The following is a 12623-nucleotide window of genomic DNA, read 5'->3' on the forward strand; positions in this document are numbered from 1 at the left end:
AGATTTCTGCAGATAATTCAGTTTTTATCTTTTAATATAAACATGAAACTATAATGTGTAATACCAGACATTTCCAAGCCAAATCAGTGTTTTCTTCCTTCATGTCCTTGCTCCCTCATGCATGATATTGTGGCATGGTTTTCATGTTTGCATGGCTGTTCTGCTGTAATGCTCAGTTAGATATTCACAACAGTAAAATGCCAAATTCACTGAATAAGGGAAGCTCATGTGAGCCCTTTTACTCAACATCCCAGGTCATTAAAAAACAATCTGTGTTTAAATAACAAATACACCCAACAACAGTTTCAAAGATTTCCCCCTTGTGTCCCCAGTATAAGAATAGTGACAATATGTAGTGCCACAGTGTGTAAACAGGGCCCCACATTCAGTCAATTCAGCTTACAGAGCACATTGTTCAATATATAATAACCCAGCAGTTCGCTCGATGAACATCCCCCCTCTCCCTAGCAGCACATAACATTTCATATATTTAATTTTAATACCTGTTTTAGGGTGGAGACATTTGCAGTAATTAAGTGCCTTTGAACTTTATCCGGATTAGGAAGTAATCCCATAATAAGTCCCAAAAATGCACTGAGCAACTGTAGATTCACACCCATACACATGATACTACAGACTGTATTTGAAGTGTGTGTGTGTGTGTGTGTGTGTGTGTGTGTGTGTGTGTGTCGTGTATTATTAGGGCCTATTATGTAAAGCAATCTTCCTGCCAGTCACTTTCCACTGAGCCTCCTGCGTTCTGTGCGTGTGTACACTACTTTTAACAATGCACAACAAAGGACATGCTGCATTCATATTCAGTTTTGGCACCAAATCATAAAACCTTACATGTGAGTGAATACAAATGATGCAAAGAGCCATAACAGTTGTCTCATTTCTCATGAACACAAACATACACACACTTGTCCTGGGTTGCACTGAGTTGAGTTTGTTTTTGGCTAGCAGGAAACGTATGACATAACATTTCCCTTTAGTCCCATGACTTCCAAAGCTGTGATTCAGCGTACAAACAGAGTTCTGGAAAGAATGGGATAGAGAGTGAATGCTAGAGAGGGAGAGATGGAAAAACAGAATATAAGAAGCAACAGCAAGAATAAGAAGAATAACAGAGGATTAAGATGTAAACAAAAAGGGGATAAAAGCAAGTGGATATTGTCCTTACACGGTTGTTGTGTTTCCAGAGCTCAGCACAGAGGAGGAGGAGGGAGACGATGAAGATGGCAGCAGTGACGAGTTCACGGACAGCATAGAGGAGGATGATGATAAAGTGACGGCCAGAAGTTTGGCCTCCATTCAGGTAAAATACTTCTTATCTACATTTCACTGTTAAATCCCTTTAATTTTAGACAGTTTATAAATGGATCTCGTACTAATTTAAACCTTGGAGAAAGCCCTTTACTTTGTGACTTAAATTGTAGCACCATAACAAACGTCATTTTTTTTTCTGACTTGCGTTAAGGTTTGTGAAACTGAGGTTGTGACTAGAGCGCTGGTGTCACAGAGAGCTGATGTAAAGCAGCTTGAGGAAGCGAAGAAGATACTTGAAGGCCAGCTTGAAGAAATAAGATCACAACTGGAGAGGGATGGATACACCTCCGTGGCTCAGCTGAGGTGCATTTTTTGTCTCGGAGATCCTGGGGAAACTTAAGGTTTGATTGTCTTAAGAGGACATCATTGTTCGATGACAGCTTCATCATGCATATGTCTATTTGTCTTTCTTTCCGTCTCCTGTCAGGAGTGCACTGCAGAGGCTGCAGCAGGAGAACCAGGCTCTGAAAGAAAGCCAAGGACGAGCAGAAGTGGTTGGACTGAGGACAAACCCAGGGAGGAATCACAGGAGTCTGAATCAGGACGAGGAAGAACAGGAGGAGGATATTGAGAAAGAAGATGAAGAGGAGGAAATGTCTCCAGTGCCGGTGGGGAAGCCAGGTCATCCGTGTGTTAGTCTGAGTGACGAGCGAGGGAAGAGGCACTGCAAGAGGCCACGTTGTCTGACGCCCCGTCATCTCACACACCAGCCTGACACGGTAACACATTATACATTTAAATAGGAATTCAACTTTGAGTGAGCTACAACAGCATCTTGTAACTGCCTATCTCAGATATTTAATGAAGCTGCTGCTAATCTATTTTAGTCTGGGGGGGTTTTCTGAGGCATAAAGATTTTCTTTTATTTTCCCTTTAACTCATCTTCAAAATACAGGAGTACATAAAAGCAACACCATGACCTACGTCTTAAAGAATGACCTTTAAGTTGTATAAACACCCTTCTCTATTATAAGGAATATGATAAGCCTTAAATAGGTGTATTGTTGGTTTACTGTGTAGGGTTGTACATGAGACTGTCATGTTCTTTATGATATTTTGCCACCCTTTGTGCAATTTGGTCATTTTAATGTGAAATACAGACACAGACAACACACCTGACAATGTCTTGAAGAGAGTAAAATGGCGGACAATTTCATACTTAGTGGTGGAAAAACTGCAAAAAATCATTTACTTAAAGGTCCCCATGGCATGAAAATTTCACTTTATGAGGTTTTTTAACATTAATATGAGTTCCCCCAGCCTGCCTATGGTCCCCCAGTGGCTAGAAATGGTGATAGATGTAAACCGAGCTCTGGGTATCCTGCTCTGCCTTTGAGAAAATGAAAGCTCAGATGGGCCGATCTGGAATCTTCCCTTTATGACGTCATAAGGGGAAAGGTTACCTCCCCTTTCTCTGCTTTGCCCGCCCAGAGAATTTGGCCCGCCCATGAGAAAGAGAGGACATCATGGCTTGCAAACAAGCGAAGCATGGCAGTTGGTTAAGGCCACACCCCCACCCTCCACCTTGTGCATGAAGCAATGTCTTTGCTGCTTGCATAGCAGATTTTAGTAAACTTTGCTGGAGCAGCGTTGTCCCCAGGCCCTGTCCTCCTCTTCTCATCACTGGGTCTCATTGACAGTCTCTATGTATGGGTGTTTTGTTCTTTTAGTCCTGTGTCTTGATTGCTGTGCCTGCCTTTCCACGTTAAAATATTAACAGTAAGAGTCCTGCTATATGTGATAGTAAGCGTGTCAATTCAAACATAAGCTTCTATACGTTAAAATGATGAAAATGACATACCTGTGATATCCTCTCTTGTGTATAACATGTCAGAGTTGCTAAAACACTTTTCTGTTGTAGGAGGTGGAGCCTGCTGGTGACAGCACTGTGGTGGGAGCGCTCTGGCAGGATATAGGGGAGGGTCTCCGTGAGCAGGCGGCCCGACTGAGCTCCAATCTGGCTCTGAGCCACCAGGAGAACAGAGAGCTGCAGGAAAGGCTGATGGTGTCTGAGGCCACGGTCCACGCTCAGGCTGAACAACTGAAGGACTACAGAGATCTGCTCAGTGAGTCACTCTCAGGAACATGTATACAGGAATGCAGACGTGCTATTTGACACATATAATAACTAAAAAGTGCTCAGAATGTTAATCAAACAATGATTTATTTCTCACGTCTTTGCAGCCGAGACATCGGTCCAGCAGGCCAGTAAGCAGGTGCAGGTGGATCTCCAGGATCTGGGTTATGAGACTTGTGGTCGCAGTGAGAACGAAGCTGAGAGAGAAGACGCCAGCAGCCCAGGTGACAAAGAAATCTCTCTCAAACTATAACATCCCATTTTCTCTCCAGCAAAACAACAAACATACTAATCCTCATTATGTCTCTTCATCTCTCCCTCCTTCAGAGTTTGACGACCTGGAGATGTGCACGTCACTGTCCCATCAACAGGACTACGAGGGTGCGGGCGGTAGCTGGTACGCTGGCAGCAGTAACACAGGCGCTTATGAAATGGGGGATGAGTCAGCGTCTCTCCATCATCTGGTCCAGGATCTCCGCTCACAGCTGAGCCGCTGCCACAAGGTGATCCGTGGGCTGCAGCTGCGTGTCCGCTCCCTGTCTACCACCAGCGACTACGCCTCCAGCCTGGAGCGAACCCCACGCAAGGTACTGTTATGTTAACCAGCTGCTCTACATCACTGGTCTTTTAGGTTCGTGTTAATTTATTAAGGATGCCAATTTTATCCTCACCTTCTAGGTAAACTGGGCCTTTGAGACATCACCAGCCCCCGGTGGTGTGGAAGAGGATGAAGGCTGGATGTCTGACACCCAAGGGATTCGCTCAGGGCCTAAGCCCAGCAGGGAACTGCAAGAACTGATGACACGAGTTGCATCACTTGAGGCTCAGCTGAAGAGCTCCAGACTGGAGGGCAAAGGCCAAGAAGAGGAGGTGAAATGTGCCACCTGGCCTGGGTGAGTGGACAGAGAGCCCTGTGTACCGTAAAGACCCTTTATTGTGTCTAGAATCAGTTAACGGATGCACATGAGAATGATTAGTCATCTGACTTACAGCCCTCTATTAATAATAAACCCTTCCTTTACTCCCTTCACAGGAAGTACAACTCTCTGATCCAGGCACAAGCTCGTGAGCTGTCCCACCTGAGGCAGAGGATGAGAGAGGGGCAAGGAGTCTGTCAAATCCTCACCCAGCACCTGGGCGATACCACCAAGGTACTGCAAACCATTCTGCACTAGCTCAATGAATCATTAAGCCACGTTTGTTCACATTTCTACATATTGCCAAAAATTATATCAGAGGAGTGTTGAATTTTTAGTCGATATTCTTATACCTGCTCATATTCTCCACAACTTCCAGGCCTTTGAGGAGCTGCTGCGGGCCAATGATATCGATTACTACATGGGTCAGAGCTTTAGAGAGCAGTTGGCACAGAACTCTGCCCTGGCACAAAGAGTGGTCACCAAGATCAGTGGACGTAAGGAACAACTTCCCATATCTTCCATTGTACAGAAAGACAGTTCATGTTTATAGTTTCTCATTTTTGTGGATATTTTATGCATAAATTGTCATTTTTTTAAACAACGTTTCCTCTCCACTCCGTCCGTCTTCCCTGTTTTATGTCCATAGGCGAACGTGCAGAGAGCCATGATGACAAGACCGGCCATGAGTTGCTTGCCCTGCGGTGAGTCAGCTTGGTAAAGTGCTTTCAAAACTGAAAAAGAAATCGTAACCTCTAAACCTTTGCAACAACAAAGCCAATGGTCTTCAGAATCACCTGCAGCGTTGTGATCTGTGGGCCTCCCACAGAAGTTATTAGCTGACTTTGCAGAGCACCTACTCTGTGACACGCTGCGGCACACCACATGGCTCCTTATGGCGGAGAGGGGACAGAAGGTTGCTGTTAATCCACAGCATGGATCCTTTACCCTTAAATGGCTTTAGTTGAATAGACTTACAGTACAGGTGTCCCACCAGCTGGGCTTAAGAGGCTCAGTGTGACTGTGTGACAGTCCTACTGTGTTACCTCATTCAGTCGCCTCCATGCTTAGTGGAAGACTGTTTCTGTTTGAAATATACTGAGTCACTTATTTATAGATTTCTTTTATTTTGACATAACAGCATTTACGACGACTGCAATTTCTTTGGAGTTTTTGTTTAAAATTCACTTTCTGAGTACTGATATTATTTAGAAGGTAGAAGTCTTGTGACTAGAATCAGAAGACAGCCAAGAGGTATTTTTTGCTGGCTTTCCCAGCTCAGACTGTATTGCATCCAAGACTTAGTCTTTGTTTTCTGGACTGGACTGATGGTGTGATGGCTCCTCTATGGAAATCCATGATTTCTAAGAACAGCTCCATATACAGGGACTCTCTGTGGTCTTTTTCTACGGCTCGAGGCCAAGCAAGAGAGACGGCTTTTCATAGGATGCTGTTGGACAGGGACAAGGCGTTCATGCTTCGGCAACTGAAACAGTAAGGGAAGTTACTTAACATAGGCAGATTTACTTTAGGAGCTCCAAAAAGACTAGGATTCATACATTTATGCTATGTTATATTTAATGATGCATACATTCCAACATGGATGAAAATATTTGTTCGAATAACAAAAATGGCAGCCACCTTTGCTAAAATTCTTTGCACTTTTTTAGGGCTGCAGCACATATTATTTTCATTATCAATTAATCTTCTGATTATTTTCCCAATGTATTGTTGTTCATCATGTACGACAAAGAAAAGCATCAGTTTCTCACATTTACGAAGCTGAATCCGGCATTCTTTTTTGATTACCAGTAATTGATTGTCAAAATAGTTGCAAATTAATTTTCTGTTGATTGACTAATCGACTAATTGTTGTCGCTCTACACTCTTCCTTTTGTTGTATGTTTCACTATTCGTGGATAATCATATGCAGATTATGTAGCTCCATAAAAAAACATTCTGTTGATCATTTTCAGTGATTATGATATACATGTAATAATGCCTGGCAACTGTGTGTTTATTTTGTTGTTAGTGACAAATACAAACATATAGTGTAAAATGCAAGTATAAAAAAATATCTGTTATGAACGGCCAGGAAATGTCAAGCAGCTATTAGTAGCCTATTGTTAACATCCTTTTTCTTTCATGAATAGCTATCAGCTCAGACTGTAATGGTTGATACTCTTGTGTGCACATGCAGGCTGAGTAAGGAGCTTCAGCAGAAAGATAAAATCATCGAGTCACTCCACACCAAGCTGCAGCAGCGTCCGGAGACCCCGTCCAGCTGCCATGCTCTCTCTGAGACCACCGACCAATCAGACAGAACGTCCCTGGTGTCCGATGAGTACAGAACCAATGAAGACTTGGAGCTGTGCTCCGATTTAGACGCCAGAGAATATCAGGAGGAGCACCGGCTGCGCCAACAAGGACACGGATCCGAACAAGACGGTAAAGTTTATTGTTCCACCTTCTCCGTATCTGTAAAAGGCCTTTTCTATCCTCTCACTTTCCATTCCCCTCCTTTAGTCCGTCCATCTATCCCTCCTCCTCATGGCTTCCTCAAGACCTCCAGCAGCTGTCCCAACATGCTTTGCTCAGCCCCTGTGGGTTTGACCAGTCAGTCCTCCACAGGTATGGGACTCACAGATGGCTATGACTTGCAAAGTACCCCAAAAAAAAAAATCACATTTTCTTTTTCCTCTTCCTCCTCCTTCATATTGTGTATGTGTCACTTCCTGTCATTCTCCTTCAGCCATTTTCAGTGAGCCTGTCTCCTACTCCCTCTCTGTCCCCTCTGGCCCTGACGTCTGGGGTAGAGAAGTCATTTCTGACCCCCGGCCCAGGGCCCTGTCTGTGATCGCTGTTCGCCCAGAGCTGGACACGCTGTACAAACAGATGAATGCGCAGAACAGTGGTGAGGGGCCGGGGAGGAGGGGGGTGGACATGTGGGAAAAGTGTAAATAAAGACATAACTTTCATAATACCTCCTGTTAGCCACCATCAAACTCGCAAATTAAATTCCTCTGTTGTCCTGTGAGCGTTTTCACATCATGTTTCACACACTTTACTCTTTTGTATGTGTGTGTGTGTGTGTGTGTGTGTGTGTGTCTGTGCGTGTGGTTACAGGCTTTGCAGTTCCCCATGACAAGGCTCTGTTCCCTCTCTCGCCGGGTGCCCACAACCAGCACGACCTCTCCAGCTACAGCCAGCTATCCCATCATGCCTTTCAACAGTATCAGCTGGGTGGCATTCCCGAAGGCCACTCGCTGAAGTCTGACTCAGGTCTAGTGACGGGAGGGACTTTGTGGGACATGGAGAACATGGTTCAACAGGTTGGAGGCTACTCTGGACCATCGGGACACCAGCAAGGAAGCAGCCATGCAGGTGGGACTCCATACTGTTTTCTATTAGTAATGTACACTTGAGCAAGCAGACACAGAAGATTAAGAAGAAGATCAAATGATTACAATATTATTGTTATGCTGTTTGTCTCTAGGGGTAAATTTGATAGAGGAGCACCTGCGGGAGGTGAGGTGTCTCCGTCAGCGTCTGGAGGAGTCCATTAGGACCAATGAGCGGCTCCGACAGCAGCTGGAAGAGAGACTGGCCTTGACTGGGCGTGATGGAGGTATTGTAGCCCTCACATTGCCACTTATTTCTCTTTTTGTAAGAAATTGCATCAAATAGCTCCTGTTTTTTTCTGTCCAGGGGCACCAACAAACATCTACATTCAGGGTCTGGACACAGTCACTCAACTGTCCAATGAGATCAGAGTCCTGAAGGAAGAAAACGTGGGTCTACAGTCACGCCTGCAGGCCAGTACAGGTACTTCATCTAAATGCCAACTAAAGTTTTCATGGTAATCATCTGGAACATATGCATGTTAACCCATTTTTTAACCCTCCTCTTGCCTCAGACACATGTGAGGAGGTGGTGCAGTTGCGGGAGACGGTGTTTACAGCACGTGCCCGCCTGAAACAAGCAGAGCTGGAGGCAGAGCAGTGGAAAGAGGAGCTAAGACGACTTCAGGCTCACAGCCAGGAGCAGGGACAGCAGATACACATATTAAGGCAGGAACGGCAGGCCAGTCAGCAGAAAACCAACAGGTTGGTGTGTGTGTATACAGATTGAATCAAACAGTGACTCGTGCTTGTCTGTGTGTATACATATCTATCTCTGACTGTAATGTACTGTGATGTATCCTCAGGCTCCAGCATGAGGTGTCTCTCCTGCAGCAGCAGCTGTGTGAGAGCAGAGAGCTCATCCACTCCCTGCAGAGTGAACTACAGGTGTACGATCGAGTGTGTTCCAGCACAAAGGCCAACAAAGGTCAGTGTGTTCGTTGTAAACTAGCTATAGCTACTAAACTAGCTACATTAATATAAAATATCTGTTTATCTATCTATCTGTCTGTCTGTCTGTCTGTCTGTCTGTCTGTTTATCTATCTATCCATCCTCCCTGTCTGTCTGTTTATCTATCTATCCATCCTCCCATTTTAAGTAAAATACTTTGGCGCCATCTGGTGTTAGTATTAAGAATGGCATTGAGTAGACCGGGGACACTGAGATGAAATAGATTGTTCAAATTTGATTGTTTCATTTCACAGATACCTTCAGAACACTTTGACAGATGCTATAATTACAAATGTATTTACATTATACCTTTAAACATCTACCCAAGTACTGTCAAACATGTAATCCAAGTTTTATTGTATTGTTGTGCTGGTGTGAAACCCTCCAAACCCTCCAAAAGAGCGCTGAAGCAGATGCCTGTCCAGTCAGACTCTGTAATGATTGTGTGTCCTGTCTTCAGGCTACCTGTGTGAGCTCCCAGGTCTGCCGGTGGAGCTGGGGGAGCTGCTCGGGGAGGTGAGGAGTCTGCGAGCCCAGCTGCAAAACAGTGTCCAGGAGAACAGTGCTCTCAAACAACTGGAGCTCCACAAGCAGCTGGAGCAGAAGCTGGGTGTGGGCTCTCCTCGGACCCCCTCCCTCTCCGCCCTCACTGCCAGCCCTCAGAGAGAGAACTTCTACAGGCGACAGCTGCTGCATGGTGAGACAGACAGACAGCGGCTCCTGGATATTATGACACCACCATTAACAACGCGACATGTTTGTGAAGGCTCAGTGTGCTGTGGTGTGGTTTTCTGTGTGTCCAAGCCTGGTTTGTGTATCTGTTTGCTCCACAGACCCAGCTCCATCTCCACCGGTCAGGGACATTGGTCTGTTTAACTGTGGGTCCCCCGGCCCTCCCTACTCAGACCTGGACGACAGCCATAGCACTGCCAATGGTGTGACTTAAACTGCACTGCATGACTGCAACTTAATCTGTCTTTCATTTGTGGACTGGTTGTAAAGAGATTGTATTGCTCTCTGTAACAATAGTAATTTCTTGTCTTAATTGCAATGTGCCTGACAGAATATAGTTTTAATCACTTCTGGACTCCTCAAAATTCGCTCTTGCAATACAATGAAATACAATAATGTCATTCAGAGTCCAATTCCAAAATACAATAATGCTCTTTTACCTCCAGCAGACCCTCTTGACCCTCACTCTGAGCTGGAGGGGGAGGCCCCTGACGGATCGTTTGCGAACCGTAACGGCCGCCACGCCATCGGTCATGTGGATGACTTCAGCGCTCTTCAGCAGCAAGTCCTAGAGGGACGGAGCCTCGTCCAGCGCATGGAGACAACCCTGCAGGCCTGTCTCGGCCCACCGCTGCTGGAGAGAAACCAGAAACACAGCAGTGAGCTGGTGAGAACCAAAAGACCAAAGAAGATCTTTTTTAATAAAACAATGGCAACAAATGATAACTATAGAGCATAGATATCTAACTGAGCTCTGTATGCAGGTCCTGGACTATGGATGTGTTAAAAGTCTGCTGTCCAACACCAAGACTCTGAGGCAGATCCTGGAAGAGGCAATGTCTCTCCTGAAGATGTTCTGGAGAGCAGCTCTGCCCAGCACTGATCCCTCCATCCAGAACCTTAAGAAGGTTTGGGACACATAATGACATCTTTATGACTAATCTCATCTTTCAAAGTATAAGCCAGGAGATACACTATATTTGTGTTATTGTCAACAATTCCCATTACATGAAAAGACCAAAACCAACAATGTATTAGTCTCTAAGTATGGTCCCCAGCATGTCTGTTGCACTCAGCCCCAAGCCCATTTGTTACTACTGAAGAAGTAAATCTTTTAAACAGGTCACAAATGTATATTTTCCTTTTCAAACAAGGTTAAATAATTTCCTAAAAACATTATTTTAAACCTAAAATACAGTGCTCATGTTCATATTGATGAAGGAACATGACACCCGGAGCATCAGGGTGACCCAAGATGTGTTTTTAATTGGTTTTGGACAACAATGGAGTCACAGAGAAATAATTTATATTAGGCTACACAGTCACTACTAGATTTATTAGATTTATTGTTACGAAAAATATATAATATCACCAGATCTATCCTTTAAAGAGCTGTTAAAAGAGCTTTGTGTGTGTGTGTGTGTGTGTGTGTGTGTGTGTGTGTGTGTGTGTGTGTGTGTGTGTGTGTATATAGGAGCAGTGTATGCAGGAGGAGATCTTGTCTCTGAAACTGCGAGTGTCAGAGCAGGAAGAGGTTCTTAAGGGAACGATTCAGAGACTGAGGAGCACCAGCCGCACCAAGGAGAACATGGAGCACTTCATAGTCAACCAGTGTAAGTTTTTCAGTGCATTTGTGTGTGTGAAAGAGAGAGAGAGAGAGAGATCATGAGAGAGACTCGGGGCGTAACAGACGGAAAAGCAGTAGGTCTTGGATGCACAGACATGCAAAGTGAATTTCACGGTCAGGAAAATAACAACGTAGATGTGACGTGAGCAACCTGTCTGAAAGTTGGAAGTCTTCTGGTAGCTGTGCCAAGAGAAATCTCAATCATTCCCAATCTTGCAGAGACGGAGAGCGTAGGTATATGTAAGGAGATAACATAGGCACAGGCTAAACTAAAATGTGAGTTAACATTAGTAATTAAACTTAAACAGCTAATGTAAGTCGAAACTGCCTGCTAGCTTCTCCTGTACTATATGGTAATTCCTCTACTATGCGACAGTAAGTCGCGTGGTTATGACACAATCGTTAGCCTATTTTTACAAAAACGTCTGCTACGGAGCCATAACGTGAGATACAAGGTAATGGAGCCTTTTATACATTGTTGTGTTTCTTTAGAAATAAACAACGGACAAATAGAGTCTTTAAACGCTTCAGATGTAAAGTTATTCGCTGTCAAAGTGACGTCAAAATGAATGGGAGTCAATGGAATGCTAACAGCAGGTGATGGCTTGTTAGCCTACAATCTCCCCATAGGAGGTACGCTTTCTGGATGCTCGCCTCCCCCCTTGGCTGCACACTATATCGTTTTTTTTGGGCTACGACGTATCGCGAAAGACACTCAGAGATTGTTTGTGTTAGTTTAAAGGAAATATCAGCAGAAAACTGCACTTTAAAATGTAACGGTCATTCTTTTTTTAGTGGTGCCTTCAATAAAAGAATTTTGGAAATGATTTCCCTTCATTTTTTTTAAACGCATCAAGCAATTTCTTGTATTTTAGCAGAATACTGAAAGCAGCAGAACTGAGTACACTTCAATGCCTGTTTATTTATCACAAGTAATATCATTGCGATATTCATCAACGTTATCGCATATGCATATATACACTCATATTGTGCAGTCCTAGATATGTGTGCTTGTGTAGTTTTGAAATAACAATCTAAACATCTTTCTTGTTTTTTTGCAGTGTCGAGGACTCGTGATGTGCTTAAGAAAGCAAGGACAAATTTAGAGGTTAGCAAAAATTCCCCATCATATCCAGGATATTAGACACAATGCAGGTTATCTGTGTGCATACTCCGTAGGTCACCGTAATACGTGTATCAGTGTTGTGTCGTGATGTCCCTTGGTGTCTTTATGATGTAAGTTCATCACTTTTGGCTTTTCTGCCTCACTTGTTCCTTCGTCCTGCATTTGTCTCTCCTCTCCTCCTTTAAACCCCCCCAGAAGAACGAGCTGAGACTTTCCTCTCTAAGCTCCTCCTCTTCCTCTCCTTATGCTGGTAATTGTTTGACATTTTGTGATCTTGCAAACAGGTAGATGTTGTCCCAGATACTGTATTTCAAAAACCTAACTGTGGTACTTTAGGCCTACTGGTCAAACTGTAGGTGTGTAAAAGTAAAAATGTGAGGGTGACTCTGTGGTCTGGGGCAGCTTTTACCGCCGTGTGGATTTGCCTTTTCTAACCATGCTGACATCACTGCTTTACCATCC

The 12623-nt window shown here is 44.2% G+C and overlaps 1 protein-coding gene across 8 annotated transcripts in view; it reads left to right on the forward strand.

Moving 5' to 3' along the window:
- Window positions 1-12623, forward strand: part of wu:fj49a02 (myomegalin) — a 45088-nt gene that overhangs the window by 29840 nt on the left and 2625 nt on the right. For 2 of the 8 annotated variants that reach the window (XM_031281174.2, XM_031281168.2), the window contains 25 exons: window positions 1203-1318; window positions 1481-1632; window positions 1757-2048; window positions 3191-3395; window positions 3514-3630; window positions 3734-3993; window positions 4085-4299; window positions 4440-4557; window positions 4703-4820; window positions 4973-5027; window positions 6524-6771; window positions 6850-6954; window positions 7076-7237; window positions 7450-7707; window positions 7820-7951; window positions 8032-8148; window positions 8240-8429; window positions 8531-8652; window positions 9137-9373; window positions 9510-9611; window positions 9855-10075; window positions 10173-10316; window positions 10883-11021; window positions 12097-12143; window positions 12357-12411. In XM_031281174.2, the coding sequence (XP_031137034.2) occupies window positions 1203-1318; window positions 1481-1632; window positions 1757-2048; window positions 3191-3395; window positions 3514-3630; window positions 3734-3993; window positions 4085-4299; window positions 4440-4557; window positions 4703-4820; window positions 4973-5027; window positions 6524-6771; window positions 6850-6954; window positions 7076-7237; window positions 7450-7707; window positions 7820-7951; window positions 8032-8148; window positions 8240-8429; window positions 8531-8652; window positions 9137-9373; window positions 9510-9611; window positions 9855-10075; window positions 10173-10316; window positions 10883-11021; window positions 12097-12143; window positions 12357-12411 (3927 nt within the window). The remainder of the gene's footprint in view (window positions 1-1202; window positions 1319-1480; window positions 1633-1756; window positions 2049-3190; window positions 3396-3513; window positions 3631-3733; window positions 3994-4084; window positions 4300-4439; window positions 4558-4702; window positions 4821-4972; window positions 5028-6523; window positions 6772-6849; window positions 6955-7075; window positions 7238-7449; window positions 7708-7819; window positions 7952-8031; window positions 8149-8239; window positions 8430-8530; window positions 8653-9136; window positions 9374-9509; window positions 9612-9854; window positions 10076-10172; window positions 10317-10882; window positions 11022-12096; window positions 12144-12356; window positions 12412-12623) is intronic. The other 6 variants (XM_036005142.1, XM_031281169.2, XM_031281172.2 and 3 more) reach the window with 6 other exon arrangements.

Source organism: Sander lucioperca, chromosome 9, assembly GCF_008315115.2.
Source record: "Sander lucioperca isolate FBNREF2018 chromosome 9, SLUC_FBN_1.2, whole genome shotgun sequence".
Taxonomy (NCBI): Eukaryota; Metazoa; Chordata; class Actinopteri; order Perciformes; family Percidae; genus Sander; species Sander lucioperca.